Source organism: Cololabis saira, chromosome 6 (assembly GCF_033807715.1).
Source record: "Cololabis saira isolate AMF1-May2022 chromosome 6, fColSai1.1, whole genome shotgun sequence".
NCBI classification, from domain to species: Eukaryota; Metazoa; Chordata; class Actinopteri; order Beloniformes; family Belonidae; genus Cololabis; species Cololabis saira.
In genome coordinates this window covers 49684609-49706219 of record NC_084592.1, presented here as the reverse complement: position 1 = coordinate 49706219, position 21611 = coordinate 49684609, and the positions used below count along the sequence as shown (strand labels likewise).

General features: G+C 46.8%; 1 protein-coding gene across 1 annotated transcript in view; it reads right to left on the bottom strand.

The window, feature by feature from the left end:
• Window positions 1-21611, bottom strand: part of itprid2 (ITPR interacting domain containing 2) — a 74542-nt gene that overhangs the window by 3793 nt on the left and 49138 nt on the right. The window contains 12 exon segments of the mRNA XM_061724264.1: window positions 1-935; window positions 5616-5762; window positions 5764-5934; window positions 6524-6589; window positions 6868-6982; window positions 9640-9764; window positions 9957-10016; window positions 12856-13884; window positions 13886-14188; window positions 14190-14453; window positions 19855-19937; window positions 20833-20884. The exon segment at window positions 1-935 is cut by the window's left edge and continues 3793 nt beyond it. Coding sequence (XP_061580248.1) covers window positions 828-935; window positions 5616-5762; window positions 5764-5934; window positions 6524-6589; window positions 6868-6982; window positions 9640-9764; window positions 9957-10016; window positions 12856-13884; window positions 13886-14188; window positions 14190-14453; window positions 19855-19937; window positions 20833-20884 — 2523 coding nt within the window. The 3' untranslated portion in view covers window positions 1-827.

Genomic DNA, 21611 nt, shown 5'->3' with positions numbered 1-21611 from the left:
TGAACGGCACAAACCAAATCAAGTTAATGATATTTGAGGATTTCAGGCACAAAGAGACTTCAAACTTTGACAGTAAAAAGTAAGAAAAACCACTGATTCATTGATTGGACAAACCAGATCATTGATTGGACAAAAACCAGCAGATTAACGGCACAACTTGTTTTGATTTTACTTGATCTTTTCACGTTCTCTCGCCATAACCAGACACAGTTTGAGACACGCTACGTTTAACGGGTGCTGGTTTTTGTTATCACATCTCAGACTGAGATTAGTAGTGGTGATGTAACCGGACGGTCAGGGTTCGATAACCGCGCTGCCGCCATGACTCGTAGTACAGGTAGTGTCATCGGTGGCGGGAGCTGGTACGGCCCGGCCCATGACCAGAACCTCAGGGAGGGTCCAGGAACCGTCCAGGAACCGTCCAGGAACCGTCCAGGAACCGTCCAGGAACCGTCCAGGAACCGTCCAGGAACCAACGGAAGGTCTGGGTTTGTGATCAGTGTTGGAGACGTCCAGTGTTAGAGTTCCTCAGTGGTGTTCAGATCTACAGTGTTTCAGACAGCGGCGACATTCAGGCTGCGGTTACTGGCGCTGGAGAAGGAAGGGCTGCGTCGGTTACTGGCGCTGGAGAACGAAGGGCTGCGTCGGTTACTGACGCTGGAGAAGGAAGGGCTGCGTCGGTTACTGGCGCTGGAGAACGAAGGGCTGCGTCGGTTACTGGCGCTGGAGAAGGAAGGGCTGCGTCGGTTACTGACGCTGGAGAAGGAAGGGCTGCGTCGGTTACTGACGCTGGAGAACGAAGGGCTGCGTCTCCCGCGTCGTCGTGACTACAAAGGCTGGTGCTTGCTGGGAAGCGGGGATCCCCGCGGCGACGCGGCGGCCAGCAGCTCGTTGTAGATCTCCCGCCGGACCTCCTGCGCGACGCTCTCTCGTATCTGGAAAGCATCAGAAGGTGGGAGAGGTGAGTAGGTCGGTAGGGGGGGAAGGGAATAGAGAGGGAAGTAGGTAGGGAGGTAGGTAGGTAGGTAGGTAGGTAGGTAGGTAGGTAGGTAGGTAGGTAGGTAGGTAGGTAGGTAGGTAGGGTGGAGAGTAGGTAGGTAGGTAGGTAGTTAGGGAAGTAGGTAGGGAAGGAGGTAGTGTAGAGGAATTGGTGTTTTTATATATATACTGTATATAATCATTTGGTTGGAATCTAACATGGAAAACTTTTCATTCCAGAATGATCTGTATAAGAACTTTAAACTGAGGGAGAAAAAAGAAACACAGAGTATGTATGCGTATGTGGGTGTGTGTCTTTATCTCCCTGGCACTTGGCTGAGGGAAGGAGGGGGACGGAATGAGTGTGTTTCTCTCGCGGGGCAGATTGCCTCTGAGAAGCACACACACGCAGAAGGTCCCAAACAAGCTGTAGCGCGGATAAAGATGAGCGCAGAAATGTATGACTATGAGGCCGCAGTATGAGGAGAAGTAGGTGTGGCTGCTTTTGACAATGCAACCATTGGAGCCAGAGGAAGGGAATATGACAGACACTCTCTGAGAAGGCATACACATGCGGGGCCAGATGTCAACAGATGGGAACAGAAAAAGTCACATGTATGCTCTAAAATTGTACACATATACCAGTGATGTCATAGATATGGGGCCTGTTTGGGTTTGAATTGAAGGCAGAAACTGTCTGATGGAGCGTAAATGAGACAGATTGCGCATAACGGAGAAAGACTGATGAAGCTTGAGGGCGGCCCCTGCTTTTTTGAACAGTATAAAAGAAGAATGAAAATCTACAAGTTTTCAGAGTCGGTCACCGGGAAGCCGGCTCTCCTGTGTTTAGTACTGATTGTAATTCTAGCAATAAAGGCCTGCACAGTATTTGAACGGAACACCAGCCGAAACCTGACTCCTGTGTTTTTCTTTAAGTCCATGGATGAAGGTGTTAGATTTATAGGAAAAACTTAGTTTATGTGGGGGTCCCGAAAGGATTCTCTACAATTGGCGAGCCAGCCAGGAGAAAGTTACCGGACTGAAGACTGCAGACCCCGGTCGGAGGTGGGAGGTCAGAGACTCCAGAGGCGGGAGGTACCAACCCCACAGGCGGAGTGGGTTCTCCTGAGAGTCATCAGAAGCAAGTGCTTGGAACCGAGGTGGGCAGGACCCAAAACGGACCTCCCACGCCGCTCGACTCCACGGGAAAGGTGACACGAGGTGTCACTGGTAGCAGTGGGTCCCAACCGACCCGCCACAAAGATCAGTACCCCAGATCCGACTGGATCTGGCGCAGCAGCGGACATCAGACCTGAGCCCTCAACAAAGGGACAGAATAATCCCCTGGGCGGGTCGAACAGGTGTCAGGGTAGTCTACCCCTGACACCCGAAGAAAGAAGAATTAAGAAGATTACTCCTCATTAGCGTACCAGGGAATCTTCCCTAGAACCATCCAACAGTAACTAGCTGTGTGAACAGAATAGGCATGGTTTGATGTGTTGTGATATTAACCTTATAATTCACCAGTATATCTGATTGCATGCTCACTATGATTTTATTAATTTTATATTACTCGTAAACTGTGGAAATGTGTAATGCTGATGTTGCCACCTGGCGAGGGTTTTACCTCCCATCACTATGACAATGAGAGGATGTTTCCCTGGCCATGTGTGCAAGGGTCAGCTAGTGAGGGGCCCGCAGTGACTGATCACCGAACCATTAGGATGGGCCAAGTCCCGGGATGGTTCGAGTCATGGTCATGCAGCCGCCTTAGCGGCTGGGACAGTGTCTCAGATGGTGATCCTCGCTGTGGGATGGAACTACTGTTATACGGGCTGCAAATAAGTGTAACTGCTGTTTGACAATGCAACCAGAGAGCCAGAGGAAGAAAAAACGCGAGGTAAGTAGTTAGGGAAGTAGGTAGGGAGGTAGGTAGTTAGGGAAATAGATGAGTAGGTAGGGAGGTAGTTAAGGAAGTAGGTGAGTAGGTAGGTAGGTAGGTAGGTAGTGATGAAGCATTCCAACAGCACGTGGCCCCTACAGGGACAACGCCGCCTTGTGGATTGCTCCAGCCTCCTACCCCCTGCGAGGCTTTGAACTGGACTCAACACCTTTGAGGTAGCTTCAACTTCCTATCACACCTTGGAAGTTGCCTCAAACAGACTTGGAACACTAGAGCACCCCATGGGGTGATTTTCGTTTGTGACCTATTGTCTCACACAAGTTCCGGCGTCTTGAATCCCTGCTGAGACAGGCACCGTGGAAGTGGATTTGACTTTCAGCCCCTGCAGAGACGAAGACCATACATGGACTTCCTGACCCAGGGGGTAGTCCCGAATTGGAAGATCACAGGCTTCTTGTATAAAAACCCTGTTGTAAAATCTCTCGGGGTCGGCATATCAACCAGACTCTGGTTTGTGTAGATCCGCTCACCGCCGGCTGAATAAAACTCATATACCACAAAGCGGACTTCTGAAATGGTTTGGTAAATTCCTCAACAGTAGGTAGGTAGGTAGGTAGGTAGGTGGGTAGGTGGGTAGTTGGGTAGGTAGGTAGGTAGGTAGGTAGGTAGGTGGGTAGGTAGGTAGGTAGGTAGGTAGGTAGGTAGGTAGGTAGGTAGGTAGGTAGGTAGGTAGGTAGGTAGGTAGGTGGGTAGGTGGGTAGTTGGGTAGGTAGGTAGGTAGGTAGGTAGGTAGGTAGGTAGGTAGGTAGGTAGGTAGGTAGGTAGGTAGGTAGGTAGGTAGGTGGGTAGGTAGGTAGGTAGGTAGGTGGGTAGGTAGGTAGGTAGGTGAGTAGGTAGTTAGGTAGGTAGGTGGGTAGGTAGGTAGGTGGGTAGGTGGGTAGGTGGGTAGGTAGGTAGGTAGGTGAGTAGGTAGGTGGGTAGGTAGGTAGGTAGGTAGGTGAGTAGGTAGGTAGGTAGGTGGGTAGGTAGGTAGGTAGGTAGGTAGGTAGGTAGGTAGGTGGGTAAGTAGGTAGGTAGGTAGGTGGGTAAGTAGGTAGGTAGGTAGGTAGGTAGGTAGGTAGGTAGGTAGGTAGGTGGGTGGGTAGGTAGGTAGGTAGGTAGGTGGGTGGGTGGGTGGGTGGGTGGGTAGGTAGGTAGGTAGGTGGGTAGGTAGGTAGGTGGGTAGGTAGGTAGGTAGGTAGGTAGGTGAGTAGGTAGTTAGGTAGGTAGGTGGGTAGGTAGGTAGGTGGGTAGGTGGGTAGGTGGGTAGGTAGGTAGGTAGGTGAGTAGGTAGGTGGGTAGGTAGGTAGGTAGGTAGGTGAGTAGGTAGGTAGGTAGGTGGGTAAGTAGGTAGGTAGGTAGGTGGGTAAGTAGGTAGGTAGGTAGGTAGGTAGGTAGGTAGGTAGGTAGGTAGGTAGGTAGGTGGGTAGGTAGGTGGGTAGGTAGGTAGGTAGGTAGGTAGGTAGGTAGGTAGGTAGGTAGGTAGGTGGGTGGGTAGGTAGGTAGGTAGGTAGGTAGGTAGGTAGGTAGGTAGGTGAGTAGGTAGGTGGGTAGGTAGGTGAGTAGGTAGGTAGCTAGGTGGGTAGGTAGGTAGCTAGGTGGGTAGGTAGGTAGGTAGGTAGGTAGGTAGGTAGGTAGGTAGGTGGGTAAGTAGGTAGGTAGGTAGGTAGGTAGCTAGGTGGGTAGGTAGGTAGGTAGGTAGGTAGGTAGGTGGGTAAGTAGGTAGGTAGGTAGGTAGGTAGGTAGGTAGGTAGGTAGGTGGGTAAGTAGGTAGGTAGGTAGGTGGGTAAGTAGGTAGGTAGGTAGGTAGGTAGGTAGGTAGGTGGGTAAGTAGGTAGGTAGGTAGGTAGGTGGGTAAGTAGGTAGGTAGGTAGGTAGGTAGGTGGGTAAGTAGGTAGTTAGGTAGGTAGGTAGGTAGGTAGGTAGGTAGGTAGGTAGGTAGGTGGGTGGGTAGGTAGGTAGGTAGGTAGGTAGGTGGGTAGGTGAGTAGGTAGGTAGGTAGGTAGGTAGGTAGGGAAGGGAACTGAATGCCCTACAAATTTTAAAAGTTGATATTGAAACAAGTATAAACATAAATATAGCAGGACGACTGATTCACTCCAACTCAGCAGATTATTTCAAGATGTACTGATGCATTCGCACGAGTCCATCTCTTCACCCAATCTGGATGAAACACCTGAATCTGTGGGCGGAGCCTCGGCAGAGACGCTTCAGTCTGAAGCTAGCAGGGACATTCAGGGTTTTTGCTGTTTATTTTGTACTTTGTACCAAATCTAACATCTGGAAGTTGCTGTTACCTCTCTAATAAGCTGCTGGAAGTTCTCTCTTTCTGCCTTATGTCCTTCACAGACCCCCCCCCCCCCCCCCCCCTCTCCCCTCAACATTGTTCCACAAGGGAACTGCCTTGGCCCTTTACTTTACTCTATTTACACAAATGATCTACCTCTCATAATACAAAATTCCACTGTAGTTCTGTATGCTGATGACACAACACGGTACAGCACTAACTCAACTATAAATGAACTAGAAACCGTTGTGAATCAAGATCTAGAGAGGGTTTCTAGCAGGGTGAAAAATAACAAACTGGTCCTGAATATCTCTAAAACAAAATGCATTATTTTTGGCTCGAGAAGTGTGATTATTACTTTTTATTTTGTACTTTGTACCAACTCTAACACGTGGAAGTTGCTGTTACCTCTCTAATAAGCTGCTGGAAGTTCTCTGCTTTGAATCGTACTGCTGCTCCTTCCTCCTCCGGGGCTTCTTCTCCTCCTCCCTCTCCTTCACAGACTCCTCCCCTCTCCTCTTCCTCCTGCGTTTGCATGTCGGGTCGGGAGGGGGGGGGCAGGCGTGATGCTGATGGAGGCTCGGTACACTCCTGGCTTCTGCTGGCCGGCTGCACCTCCTCTGACGGGGCTGGAGGAGCGGCTGGAGGGGTCGGTGGACGGGGCGGCGGAGCGGTCGTAGCCCAGCTCTGATTGGAGGAAGAGCTGCTCTCTGATGAGCTCCGACATCTGGAAGGAAGGAACGGAGGACAGGTTGTACGCCGATGAGCAGTGTTAAGCTTGAGTTATGGTTCTGCGTCAAAACGACGCCGTGCCTACGGCGGTACCACAAGCCGCCACTGACGCCGTCACTCACGCCGTCACTGACGCCACCTCCAACAAATTGTAACTACGCGTCGAGGCGACGCAGACCAAACGCAGACGAGAGGGCTGTGATTGGTTCACTTGGTACCAACGCATTTCCAGTTTGAAGCAGTCGTGAACTTTCAGCGCTCTTTTCTTCGTGTATGTGTGATTCTTTTGTTTTTGTTTTGGTTTTTTGCACAATAGTTGTCCTTATCTCTTTGATTCACTGTGACCGGAAAAGTCGGATAAACCATTCAGGAAAAGATCGTGAATTAGCGGTCACGGGGGGAACTGCACCGTGGAGAAATGGAGTGACGGAGAAGTCCGAAGGTTCACGACGGCGTCACGGTGACGGAGTAGGCAGGGCGTTGGTTTGACGCAGAACCATAATTCAGGCTTTACTTCAAGCTTGAGGTGTGTGTGTGTGTGTGTGTGTGTGTGTGTGTGTGTGTGTGTGTGTGTGTGTGCTCACCGGGTCAATGTTTCTCAGTGCAGATGAGGAACACCAACTGTCCACACTGCTGCCTCTATGGAGACCCTGAGGACGACAGCAGAACCACCAAGTCAGAAACCACATCAGGCGTGTGTGTGTGTGTGTATATATATTTGTGTGTGTGTGTGTGTATGTGTGTGTGTGTTGTTGGGCCACAGTCTTATGTGAACATGGGAAGCCTTTCTTACAGCTGATTTTGCTGATAGTTATTTTCATTTGAATAAGTCATCTTCTTTATTCATTATTAATAATTATTGTAAGACGGTTATTATTAACTCTTTACTAACTGAACCAGCACCCCCTGTGTGGTGTGTGTTCCCTACCCTGCGGCGGGGGAGGCGAGTCAGCTCCACCAGCCGGTCCTCCACCTGCTGCTCCAGCTCCTGCAGCTCCTCCCTCACCGCCGACCTGAGGGACTGGAGATGCTCCGCCTCCATCCTGCAACACACACACACACGTTAATACACACACACACACACACACACACACACATGAATACACACACACACACACACACGTTAATACACACACACACACACACACACACACACACACACACACACATGAATACACACACACACACACACACACACACACACACACACACACATGAATACACACACACACACACACACACACACACACACACACACACACACATGAATACACACACACACACACATGTTAATACACACACACACACACACACACATGAATACACACACACACACACACACACACACACACACACATGAATACACACACACACACACACATGTTAATACACACACACACACACACACACACACATGAATACACACACACACACACACACACACACACACACACACACACACACACATGAATACACACACACACACACACACACACACACACACATGTTAATACACACACACACATGAATACACACACACACACATGAATACACACACACACACACATGAATACACACACACACACACATGAATACACACACACACACACACACACACGTTAATACACACACACACACACACACACACACACACACACATGAATACACACACACACACACACACACATGTTAATACACAAACACACACACACACACACGTTAATACACACACACACACACACACACACACATGAATACACACACACACACACACATGTTAACACACACACACACACACACACACACACACATGAATACACACACACACACACACACACACACACACACACACATATATACCATATATATATACACACACACACACACACACACACACACACACACACACACACACACACACACACACACACACACACACACACACACACACACACACACACACACACACACACACACACACACACACACACACACACACACACACACACACACACACACACACACACACACACACACACAATCAATTTCACGGAGGAGGAAACCTTCTGGTCCGGATGACCTGGGCTAGGGCTGGGCGATTATACGATCTCGATTTGTGATCGCGATCAAATTAAGTTCGATCACGGTGATCAGCTGTGGGTCTACTTTCTCGATCACGTGCAAAACATGCTGCAGCAAAGTGCACGACAACCAATCACAACCCGCTTTCCTGGCATCGCGCTGTCTACATTAATTGATCATCGCATGACATGCCGCGGCAAGTTGCATGACCATAGGAGCACATTTTATTTTAGTTAAAACTGTAGAAGGGACAGATGTTTAGAGGAACCTATGTATGTACCGGGTGAAGGCTGATTTATTGCTCCGCGTTACAACAACGCAGAGCTCTGCGTCGATTTAAGGCGGAACCATAATTCAGGCTTTAGGCAGTGCTTTAAGTGGGCCGGTACGCACCGGTACGGAGTACCCCCACTTCTCAATGTTAGCCTCTAGCGTACCGGGACTTCTCATGAGCTCACAGTACTCTGTTCTCTCCTTGCGATAGTGGCGTCGCAACGCGACTGCCCCTCGTGAGACGTTCACTCGTAAAGCCTGATTTATGGTTCCGCGCTAAATCGTCGCAAGGCCTACGCCGTAGGAAACGCAGCGTACCATACGGCGTAGGGTCTGCGTTGGTGTAACGCGGAACCATAAATCAGTTTACGGAGGTCCCGGGAGTCGAGAGTGTGCCAGAAAGCAATACAAAGAACGCGAAAGAAGAAGATATTTTAATCTTTCTTTAAAAGTGGAGAGGAGGAGAAGTATTCAAGGATTTGGGGAATACAAGGAGCTGAGGGGGATCCCGGACACCAGCAGGTCTGAGGCCTCAGCTTAAAGCTGTCCATCAAAATCAAAATCCCCCCCCCCCCCATCATCAGAAAAATAACAGCAGAAAAATAACTTATTTGACAATTTTCATCTGTTTCAAGTAAATATTCACTTGAAATAAGTAGAAAAATCAGCCAGTGGAACAAGATTTATCTTCTTATTACAAGCAAAAAAATCTTGTTCCACTGGCAGATTTTTCTACTTATTTTAAGTGAAAATCTACTTGAAACAGGTGAAAATTGATGTTTTTTCCAGTGATGAGTCTTGTTTTAAGTGTAATGAGATTTTTTTTACTAAAATAAGACATTTTAACTAGAAATAAGACAAATATTCTTGTTAAGATTTTGAGTGAACAATATTAGTGGCTTGATATTCTGTTTTTGTTCACAGTTCTGCAGGTTTTACAGTTCACTCACTTTCACTTTTTTGGTTGGTTTACATTTTAAATGATCATTTTTTTTGTCTGCTAAAACTACTTGAAACTTTTTTAAACTGCTTAAAACTACCTGTTTGTTGTGCCATTTTCTATATGGCTCTTGTTAAAACATGCTATTTGCTTTATTTGTTAATGAAAAAAAAACTAATCTCTGGTTTCTTTCTATTTTATTCCAGAAGGGAGGGGGGATCTTCTGATTTAAAAAATCGTGATTAAAAATCGAGATCATTCAATATGGGAAAAAAAATTGTGATCACTTTTTTTGCCATATCGCCCAGCCCTAACCTGGGCGTCACCGCGGCGACTCACCTGTCGGCGGGACTCAGACTCACCTGTCGGGACTCAGACTCACCTGTGGGCGGGACTCAGACTCACCTGTCGGCGGGACTCAGGTGCCGGTAGACCAGCGCCTGCTGCCGCATGATTGACAGCTCCAGCTCCATCATCTGACTACGGAACATGTTGAGGCTCCGCCTCTTCAGCTGGAACTCTGCCAGAGACTGACGAGAACGGTGAAACAGTTAGGCAACAACGTGAAGCACAATAATCCCTTCTGCTGGTCAGGGACCAGCAGGGACCTGCAGGGACCTGCAGGGACCAGCAGGGACCAGCAGGGACCAGCAGGGACCAGCAGGGACCAGCAGGGACCAGCAGGGACCAGCAGGGACCAGCAGGGACCAGCAGGGACCTACCTGGGGACTGGAGGCAGCTCCTCCCTGGTCCTCAAACCTGTCCGGAGCGTCGACTCGGTTCTGCAGGTGAAGACAACAAAGTCACTACTAAACCACTTCCTCCCCGTTTTCAACGACAGTTCGATGACAGGAAGGATTAAAGTCTCAACATGGACCTTAAACTGCCCATCAATCAATTTATCAGCAAAAACCAGTTTACTGATTGGAAACAACTGAGTAAGGATGTGACGGGGCTCCAGGACGTCTGTTCCCTGACACAAATGTACCGACTCATGCTTCACCTGGACGCTCAGCAACCGCCCTCCTCCAGGATCGTGACCCTACAGGTCTGCTGTAGCACGTTTTGGTGTATTTGTTACAAGGTGGTGGTGTGTGTGAGGGGGTGTGTGTGAGGGGGTGTGTGTGAGGGGGTATATGTGAGGGGGTGTGTGTGAGGGGGTGTGTGTGAGCAGGTATATGTGAGGGGGTGTGTGTGAGGGGGTGTGTGTGAGGGGGTGTGTGTGAGGAGGTATATGTGAGGGGGTGTGTGTGAGGGGGTGTGTGTGAGCAGGTATATGTGAGGGGGTGTGTGTGAGCAGGTATATGTGAGGGGGTGTGTGTGAGGGGGTGTGTGTGAGCAGGTATATGTGAGGGGGTGTGTGTGAGGGGGTGTGTGTGAGGGGGTATATGTGAGGGGGTGTGTGTGAGGGGGTGTGTGTGAGGGGGTGTGTGTGAGGGGGTGTGTGTGAGGGGGTGTGTGTGAGGGGGTGTGTGTGAGGGGGTGTGTGTGAGGGGGTGTGTGTGAGGGGGTATATGTGAGGGGGTGTGTGTGAGCAGGTATATGTGAGGGTGTGTGTGTGAGGGGGTGTGTGTGAGGGGGTGTATGTGAGGGAGTGTGTGAGGGTGTGTGTGTGAGGGGGTGTGTGTGAGGGGGTGTGTGTGAGGGGGTGTGTGTGAGGGGGTGTGTGTGAGGGGGTGTGTGTGAGGGGGTGTATGTGAGGGGGTGTGTGTGAGGGGGTGTGTGTGAGGGGGTGTGTGTGAGGGTGTGTGTGTGAGGGGGTGTGTGTGAGGGGGTGTGTGTGAGGGGGTGTGTGTGAGGGGGTTTGGTCCAACTTTCTAATTGCAGGGTAAAGGGGAGGTAATTATCAGACGCCAATTGTTCAAATCTTTATAATTATAATCTACAATTACCAGGTAATATTATGGAAACAACACACGCTTTCTTTTACAGTCCAGTTTCACTTTAATTACTGAGTAAAAGTAAAAATGTCTGTACTTATTGGGTAAATACTTAGGAAATAGAATTACTGGGCAAGTAACTACAAGGTAAGTACCTGGATTACCAGGTAAAACATGGTAACTATCAGGTTAATTACAAGGTCAATAGAGTCATTTACACCCTCGGGGGTACCTGCACCAATCCATTGATAATACATCAATCAGTAATGAATGGGTAAATACCCGGTAGTTATCCATGAAATGTAGAGTAAATACAAGGTAACTACATGGTCATTGAAGTGTAATTAGCTGGTAACTACCTCAAATATAGGTTATAATTTCCTGGTAGTTTGCAGAAAAATACTTAGTAATTACCTGGTACTTACTTAGAAATAATTAATGTAATTTCAGAGTAATTACATGGTAAATTGACTGGAAGTTACCAATATTAACCTAGTAAATACCTGTAATTTCCCTCATAGTTCCCATCTAATGTCTTTGAAATTACCTAGTAATGTTTAGTTTAAACAACCAGGTATTTACCATGTAATTACATGGTAAATACACATAATTACATGGTACAATAAAATACGTAATAATTACCTAGTACTTACTGGGTAAATTGCCCGGTAGTTACCATGTAATTACCTTGTAAATACAAGGTACTACTAGGTAATTACAGTGTAATTACCATGATATTACCTGGTTAATACTGTACTGTAGAAGAAAGGGTTACCATAAATTCCCGGGCAATTCTGAGCTACCGACACACACACACACATCCATACACACACACACACACACACACACACACACACACACACACACACACACACACACACACACACACACACACACACACACACACACACACACACACACACACACACACACACACACACACACACACACACACACACACACACACACACACACACACACACACACACACACACACGACTGGAACTTTTTGCATTATATAATTTCTGTCCCTGTTTACGTATGTGAGCCATCAGACTTTATTTGAAGTGTTGCTTTACCACCTTTTAACACTGGTGTAAATAAATTCTGATTGAAAGCAGCCAACCTTGTTTATTTTACACATATTTACACATATCGCTCAGCTGTGGCTTGTTATAAAACTAATGATTTCAACTGAAAACACATTAAAGCATGAATAACTGGTTTAATATTTATGTTTTTTGTTAAGTGACCATGGTATAAGCGGATAATGCCCTTCCAGGTGACATTAACATAAATATATGGACGACGCGGAGGCAAAGCGGACGGTTCCCGCCCCCCGTCGTCCACATATTTATGCTAATGTCCACCCCGTCGTCCATATATTTATGATAATGTCCACCCCGTCGTCCATATATTTATGATAATGTCCACCCCGTCGTCCATATATTTATGATAATGTCCACCCCGTCGTCCATATATTTATGATAATGTCCCCCCCGTCGTCCATATATTTATGCTAATGTCCACCCCGTCGTCCATATATTTATGATAATGTCCACCCCGTCGTCCACATATTTATGCTAATGTCCACCCCGTCGTCCATATATTTATGATAATGTCCACCCCGTCGTCCACATATTTATGATAATGTCCACCCCGTCGTCCATATATTTATGATAATGTCCACCCCGTCGGGCGTTATCCCTTACATAAACAATGAGAAAGTGAAGGGACCGACCTGGTTCAGACTCTGGACGGTTCCCCTGATGTCGTGCAGGACTCTCCTCAGCTGCATCTCGGTGCTGGACGGGTTCTGGCTGGGCCCGGGACCCGGACCCGGGGTCAGGGTGCCGGACCCGGGGCCCGGGAACAGGCCCGGGGGGGTCGGGGGGTGGAGGAGGCCGTGCTCCGGGCCCGGGGGGGGGTGAGGGAAGGGCAGGTACGGGCTCAGGCCGTAACCGTGGTAACCGTGGTGATACGGGTAGGGCGACTGGTGCGGGTGGCCGTAGTCCTGCTGGTGCATTGTGGGAGTTCCAGGGTGGAGGTGACCCCCCGGGCTGAGGTGGTGCCGGGGGCCCGGGGGGGGCTGGTGGAGGCTGCCCAGGCTGGAGTAGTGGTGGAGCAGGGCCGGGCCCCCGTAGGGGAACTGGGGGAACTGGGGGGTCGGGGGGAAGGCGGGGAACTGGCCCGACGCAGAGCTGAGACCGGGACTGGAGCCCGGGTCTGAGGGCTGGGGGGCGGCGGGGGGGCTGGGGTTCAGGTACCGCCCCGGACCGCCGCCCCCCCACCGGGACTGGCCGGAGCAGAGGTCCGGGACGCTCTGGGTGCTCCAGGCCGGGGCCGGGCCGCCCCAGTCGGGGGGCGGGCTGGAGCCCTGCAGGGACTGGGCCGCCCGGGTCAGGGGCCGGGGGGCGGTTCTGGGTCTGGGGGGGGCGGGTCTGGTGGGGGCGGGTCCAGCAGGGCCGGGTCCAGCAGGCGGCTGATTGGTCGGCCCAGGTTGGATGATCAGAGTCGACAGGCAGCTTCCTCTTCGTCCCTCAGGCTCCTGGTCCTGGACCTGGTCCTGGCCCTGGTCCTGGTCCAGGTCCAGGTCCCGGTCCCCGGCCCCCTCCCCGGCCTCGGCGGTGTACTTGTAGGAGTACCTGGGGGGGGTGCAGGAGGCCTGGCCGCGGTCGAACTGGATCCGGACCGAGGACACCACCCTGGGGGGCAGCAGGGACGAGGGCAGGGAGGCCGACCGCTGGAGCCGGACGGCCCCCCGTCTCCGGGGCTCGTCCCCGGTCCGGGGGCCGGTCTGGGGGCCGGTCTGGGGGGGTCTGGGGGCCCGTCCGGCTCAGCTGCCTCTGCCGGGCCCTGCTCAGGGCGCCGTGGACCGGGGAGGCCGGACCCGGAGAGGCCGGCCGAGGCCCGGGGGGGAGCCCGGGGTCCTCCAGCCCCTCTGGAACCGGGTCTGGGACCGGATCCTGGACCAGGTCTGGGCCCCCCGGGGTCTCGGGCGGGTCCTCTGGCTCAGAGACGGTTTTGACCCGGGAGACGAGGCTGGACCTGCTGCCCTCCTGGGGGGGGCGGGGGCTGCTCTAAACCCCGCCCACACTCCGGCTCAGGCTCCGCCCCCTCGGGCCCTGCAGGCTCCGCCCCCTCGGGCCCTGCAGGCCCCGCCCCCTCAGGCCCCGCCCCCTCCGGCCCTGCAGGCCCCGCCCCTTCCGGCCCTGCAGGCCCCGCCCCCTCCGGCAGGATGAAGGCCGGCTGGTCCAGGGCGAGGGGCGTGGCCACGTCCTGTGAAGGGTGTGATGTCACCGTGGTCTCGCTGTCGCAGCTGTCACAGCTCTCCTGCACCTGATTAGGGTTAATTAACACTCATTAGCACCTGATTAGGGTTAATTAACACTCATTAGCACCTTATTAGGGTTAATTAACACTCATTAGCATCAGACCAGAGACTCTTTCACCTTAGACTACTAAGGAAATTTGGTTGTGTGGTCTCTGTCTTGTCTTTTATGTTCTATTTTACTCTGTTTTTAGTTTTTACTATTTTATCATGTCTTGCTTCACTTATTTTGCATTACTTTGGTAACCCTGTTGTTTTTTTAAAGTGTGCTATATAAATAAAGTGGATTGGATTGGAAATACAGAATCCACATGAATAGTTCTTAACTTGTTGCTTGCTTTGTCTTTTTATGTTCCTAATTGAACATTGTTTGTATTTCTTTGATTTCCTTTCCAATTGTTTTGTTATTTGTTTGTTTTTTTCATTTTTCATTTATTTATTTTATTATTTTTATTTTTTTTCCCATTCTTGTTATCTTAATATTTTATTGCTCTCTATTCTTTTCAAAAGCTGCCTATGGACAAGTGTTGCGAATTAGCACTTGTGCTAAAACACTTAAACAATATCTGGTTTGTCAAATGTAATTGCTATGTCCATATCAAATAAACATAAATAAAATAAAAAATAAAATACAGAATCAGGAAGAATTTAATGGTCCAATTCTACACTGCCATAATCAAAAATATTTTGTGTTTATCAATCACCATATGGTTCGGCAATACATCCAAACATACGCTACACAGACTGGACAGGATCATTAAAAGGGCTTCAAAATCACTAAACATGAACAACACTGGACTCCGTTTACCAACACCAACCATCACAACTAGAATAACTGAGGACGCTCAAGTTATTCCCAAAAAAACGGCCAAAAAAAGCCATTCAAAGCTGATGGGAAAACATCAACAAGAAAAAAAAAAAATCACCTTTTTTCTGAGTCATCTAACTTTCTCATACCTGCACGTAGAAATGTCATTCAAACTTCAAAACGGAGCAAAACTTCTGTTCTCTCCAAAACACCAGACAGTTTTTTACTAAAATGTACACTTTTCAAAATATGAGCCCTCAAGCGAGGACTGGAAATCATTTTTTTGTCAAATTTAGAGTGGAGCTGTCATTTTTTAGAGTGGGAGAGACAGTAAAAAAAATGACCTTAATTTTTATTTGTAACTCGAGCTCACGGCCAAACCGTAAAAAGGAGACCAATAATTTTTGGTCAGAATGTAGACATAGGTGTTGGGATTCATGAAATGTGACTTTGACAGGCGGGGTATGCACAAAATTTAAACGGGGGGCGCTAGAGCAGCGCGAATTCCTGCCTCTGTCTCCATTTACTTCAATGTAATCAAAAGTTTTTTTTTATTAAATCTCACTTTGTTTTCGCACTGCCGTTACTAACACATTTTAAGGAATATCTGAAATAAATTAAGATCGTCAGAATCTGTCGGGTTCTGTGTCTCTCACGATGTCTGTTTTTCTGCAAGGAGCTACGGTTTTCTCACAAATCGGAGTTATTTGAGAACTTGTCACAAGGCAAAATCTGGGGTTTTCTGACAGCCAACCCGAAATGTTCCTCATGTCGAGGTTCTTGTTGCCCCTAGCAACCAGAGCTCAGCTGCTGAGTCATTGACTGATTATTATTGTATATATAAATATATACATTTGTATATTATATATACAAATTAGCCCCGCCCCTTCTTCTGATTGGTTGATATGTTATAGTCCAATAACTTTTGAATGGTTTGGCATAGAGAGTCATGGGTGGTGTCATTAGACTCAGTATCAAGTTCTTGACCTTCATTGATGCAAATTAGCCCCGCCCCTTCTTCTGATTGGTTTTCCCTATTGTCTGCTATAACTTTTGAATGGTTTGACATAGAGAATCATGTTTGGTGTCATCGGACTTAGTTTTGAGTCCTTCACCTTTATTGCTTGCAAAATGCAACAATGTACACAAATGGGCAGCAGCCCGCCGTGGCACTCTCGAAATTTCTGTGAGGAAATTGTCTAGTTATTATTATTATTCTTCCGAGAAATGAATAGCCTATTTTATGGGCGACAGGCATGAGTCCACAAGAATGGGCTCTATAGCGCCACCTATTTTATGTTTTTTGAAGAGTCCCACAATAGGGTTTGACTTACAGCAATGACCTTTATGTGTCTATTATATCTGACAAAGCTCTACAAAAAAGTCTCTTGGACCCATGCTCTAAGTTACACAGGAAGTCCGGCATTTTGAACAGAAAGTGTCATTTTTCATGAATTCTGGTCATTTCTAGGCCTCTTACTTTAACGAACTCCTCCTAGAGATTTTATCGGATTGGCTCACAACTTGGTTTGTACAATCTAGACACATGGCCGACGCTAAATTGCGAAGGTTTTAAGTTTTTACCAGAGGGCTTGACCGTAGTGATCCGGCGAAGTTTGAAGTCATTTTTAAGCCTCGCCATCAAACATCAATTGGCTGTAATTCAGCAATATATGATTTGATGTGGTTGAAAACATATGTGCATGATTGTAGACTGAGCCTGAACCCATCTGTGGTGGAATATTCAGGATTGTTATAGCGCCACCTGTTGGCACCAGGAATTGTCATGTCTTCTAGTATGCATCTGTGCTCCAAGCGAGATCAGTTTATTGATCTCAAAGTTGGTGAGATAATAGGTAAGACATTGTCAATGACTGACAGTGAAAACTGTAAGTTTTTATCAAAGGGCGTCAACGTTGGAGGTAGTCAAATTTTGGTGTCTCGCCATGAACCTAAAAGTTGTTGTAACTTGCTCATACTTTGTCCAATTTGACCCAAAATATGTACATTTAATCTGTACATTTAATCAGGCTTCCATTCTGAACAAGTGGATATGACAATCTAGCGCCACCTTTGATAGTCCCTATTTTCTGCCACTACTTTTGAATGGTTTGACATAGAGACTCGTGTGTGGTGTCATTGGACTCGGTTTTGACTCCTTCACCTTAATTGGTGCAAATTAGCCCCGCCCCTTCTTCTGATTGTTGGATATGTGATACTTCCAATTTTCTGCAATAACCTTTGAATGGTTTGACATAAAGACTCGTGGGGGGTGTCATCGGACTCAGTTTTGAGTCCTTGAACATATTTGGTGCAAATTAGCCCCGCCCTTTCATCTAATTGGTCGATATCTGATAGTTCCTACTTTCTGCCATAACTTTTGAATGGTTTGATATAGAGAGTCGTGGGTGTTTCATCCGCTAAATGTCCAGTTCTGAAGAATCTACATGAAGTCATACAAGCTTCCACTGCAGCCTGAACGTGCACAAGGTGGAGGGCCGTTCATCGCTGCTTGCAGCTTTAATTCCTTGTCCTATTTCGGTGGTCTTGTCTGATATGTTGTGTTCCTTGTCCAGTTTTGTCTGCACTGTTATGTCTCTGTCTTTTTCCTCTGGAAAATGTTCTGTGTTTTGTATTGCTGTGGTGTTTTGTTGCAGCTTCCACCTGCACCGTGAAGCTAATTCCACCGGCCGAGCCGAGCGGCAATGACAGGAAGTGGATCCTAATATGGTATCAATAATCTCCCTCATCTTTTATGCAAAAATCTCTAATCAGAACCCAAGAATGGGGCAGAAATAGACCAGTTTTAAGGTCTAATTCTGTCTCTCTAAGCAGCGACCTTCTTCCTCCCATTTGCACTTATAACGTTAACTCATTATCCGGGAGGGACTTTCTTTTTCTGCATTTGTCACATAATTGGGATTTTGTTCAGGTTTCTGGCCCGTTTTAGGGTCCAGGGTGACTAACGGAAACGTTTCAGTGGAAACCAGACACCAGACGCCGCCAGCATCCCCCTCGCGTTTGTCCACCGTTAAAACTGGACCCTTTAATCTGGTCTCCAGAAAAACTAGTTAGCAGTTTCAGAGTCTGGGATGAAAGTTCTTCTGGTTCCCGTGAGATACTGGAACAATCGTGGGCGGGACGACGTCGTGGACCTGCTGACCTTTAGCTTATAAAAAGGACGGAGTCAGAAGTTTGACCTTTCGTCCAGCGGATTAAATCATAAGATAATAGCAGATAATAGCAGAGCTCACAAGACTCTGATCCGCAGCAACAAGCCAAACATCCAACACGTGAAAACAGTCCTCCATGGAACTGGTGTGTTTATGAAAATACACTTTAAACTCACGTTAAAGTTAATGATTCCATCAAAGCTTTAACAGAAAACACACACTAAATGTTTATCTCTAGATGTTAAAAAATAAAGCTGCACGTTGTTGCTCTATTGTCCTGATAGATCTAATGTTTCCAGCAGCAGAAGAATCTGGGCTGGTCGTCTAGGAGACAAACTTATACTTTCTGAGGGATATACTGGTGACAAGATCTCCGAAACAACTGTATGACAGATTAAACTATCATTTTATCACCATGGTTACAGTAGAACTAGATTCTACTATCATTTTATCACCATGGTTACAGTACAACTAGATTAAACTATCATTTTATCACCATGGTTACAGTAGAACTATCATTTTATCACCATGGTTACAGTAATTACATCAGAAAGAGGTTCCTACCACCGAGGGAGAGAACAGGTTTGATCCAGAACTTTGGTTGAACTCTTTACCAGTTCATATTTCTCATGTACAAAGATTGGTTTAAGTTTCAGTTGAAACAATATATTTTAAAATGTAATGAATTATGATTTGACATTTGGAAAGGAATTGAATGAAGGTTGAATAGAATTACAGGAAGTGTAAACCCTTTCACAATAAAGGTGAAAAGTATTGTTTATGAAGGTGTTTTATTTGATTTCAGTTCTATGTATTTATGTCTTAATGACGGTGATTTAGTTTTATCCTGTGTGTTTGTGACTGAGGGAGTTGTGTCTATTATTGTTTGTGTGTGTCATGTATAATATAAGTCTGTTATTTAAGTGTTAATGTGTGTGTTGTGTGGATGTGGGACCCCAGGAAGAATAGCTAATGCTGTTGCTAATGCTAATGGGGATCCTAAATAAAACAAACAAACACATACATGTACAAACCGGACTCGGTTGAAATTGGAAAATTGTGTAAAATGTAAATAAAAACTAAATACAATGATTTGACAATCCTTTTCAACCCATATTCAACTGAATACACTACAAAGACAACATATTTAATGCTCAAACTCATAAACTTTATTGTATTTTTCTGGACGTGTTGCAGTTAATTATTATTTAGCAAAAAACAATTAAGTTTATCAGTTTGAACATTAAATATGTTTTCTTTGTAGTGTATTCTATTGAATATGGGTTGAGAAGGATTTTCAAATCGTATTTTGTTTTTATTTCAACCGAATCCGGTTTGTGTATATATATATATATATATATATATATATGAGTGATTTTACTGACATAGGTGTTATATACTGATATAATAAGATGTGTATATAATAACCTTCAGGTAGCTGCTGGAGTCAACGGACGGTTCCTCAGCAAAACCACTGCTGTCCGACTGCTGACTGACGGTCCTGGAGAGATCTGAACACACACACACACACACACACACACACACACACACACACACACACACACACACCACACACACACACACACACACACACACACACACACACACACACACACACACACACACACACACACACACACACACACACACACACACACACAGTTAAGGATCCTGCAGTCCCCCGTCTCACCTGCAGGGGTCAGTGTTTCTGCAGGAAGACTGGCAGGAAATATGGAAGATTCTTTCTTTTCTGTCGTTTGTAAGATAAATGCTGGATTCTTAAATATTTACAATATTACGAAGAGAAGAGACACCTTGATTTAGGATTACAGCAGGACTGGGAGAGCTTGTGTAGCACATTTGATCTGAACCTACGGACCTTCCGAAACAACGAAACAACTGCCTCTTTTAATATCACCACTTTAAATTCACTTAATTTACTGCTCACTGTTTTTAATATATATTTATAAAACTGTTTTACATACTTCACAAAAAAAAAAAAATGCCTTTTGCACTCAGGTCAGTTCCAGTAAATGTCTGTGTTGTATTTATTCATGTGAAATCTTTTTTAAATCTTTTTTAAATCTTTATCTTTTTAAAATCTTTATCTGTTGTTCCTGTGCCTGCGCACTTTATATGTTTCACCGAGGGAAGTGGGAAACGTCCTCTCGATTCCTTGTATGTCTGACATGTGAAGAATCGATAATAAAGCTACTTTGACTTTGACTTCCAACCTTCCCATTCACAAATAATATTCATCTTATTCAAAAACTATTTTTCTTGATATTTGATGAGGGGAAAGCATTAATGGAGTTTACAGACAACAAATCCACATTTTAAGAAGTTTTACGAGAATCTGGCGATCGAGAATCAGAAAAGCTCCGTAAAGAGAACCGTGAAACTCACCGGTGGATCTGGATGTTTCTGACGGCAGAGTCTCGTCCTCGTTAGTCTGGATCTAAACACAAACACAACCGTTCAGAAAACAAAAACACAACCGTTCAGAAAATACAAATAAAAACACAACCGTTCAGAAAATGAAGATAAAAACACAACCGTTCAGAAAACAAAAACACAACCGTTCAGAAGAGGTGAAGAAGCTGTATGTTACATCCCCAACCTGTCCATCACTGGTTTCTGCAGGTGTGTATGCAGGTATTTCTGCAGGTATTTCTGCAGGTGTTTCTGCAGGTGTTTCTGCAGGTGTTACCGCAGTCATTTCTGCAGGTGTTTCTGCAGGTATTTTTGCAGGTGTGTATGCAGGTATTTCTGCAGGTGTGTGTGCAGGTATTTCTGCAGGTGTTTCTGCAGGTGTTTCTGCAGGTGTTTCTGCAGGTGTTTCTGCAGGTGTTTCTGCAGGTATTTCTGCAGGTATTTCCGCAGGTATTTCTGCAGGTGTTTCTGCAGGTGTTTCTGCAGGTGTTTCTGCAGGTGTTTCTGCATGTATTTTTGCAGGTGTGTATGCAGGTATTTCTGCAGGTGTGTGTGCAGGTATTTCTGCAGGTGTTTCTGCAGGTGTTTCTGCAGGTGTTTCTGCAGGTGTTTCCGCAGGTGTTTCCGCAGGTGTTTCCGCAGGTGTTTCCGCAGGTGTTTCCGCAGGTGTTTCCGCAGGTATTTATGCAGGTGTTTCTGCAGGTGTTTCTGCAGGTGTTTCTGCAGGTGTTTCCGCAGGTGTTTCCGCAGGT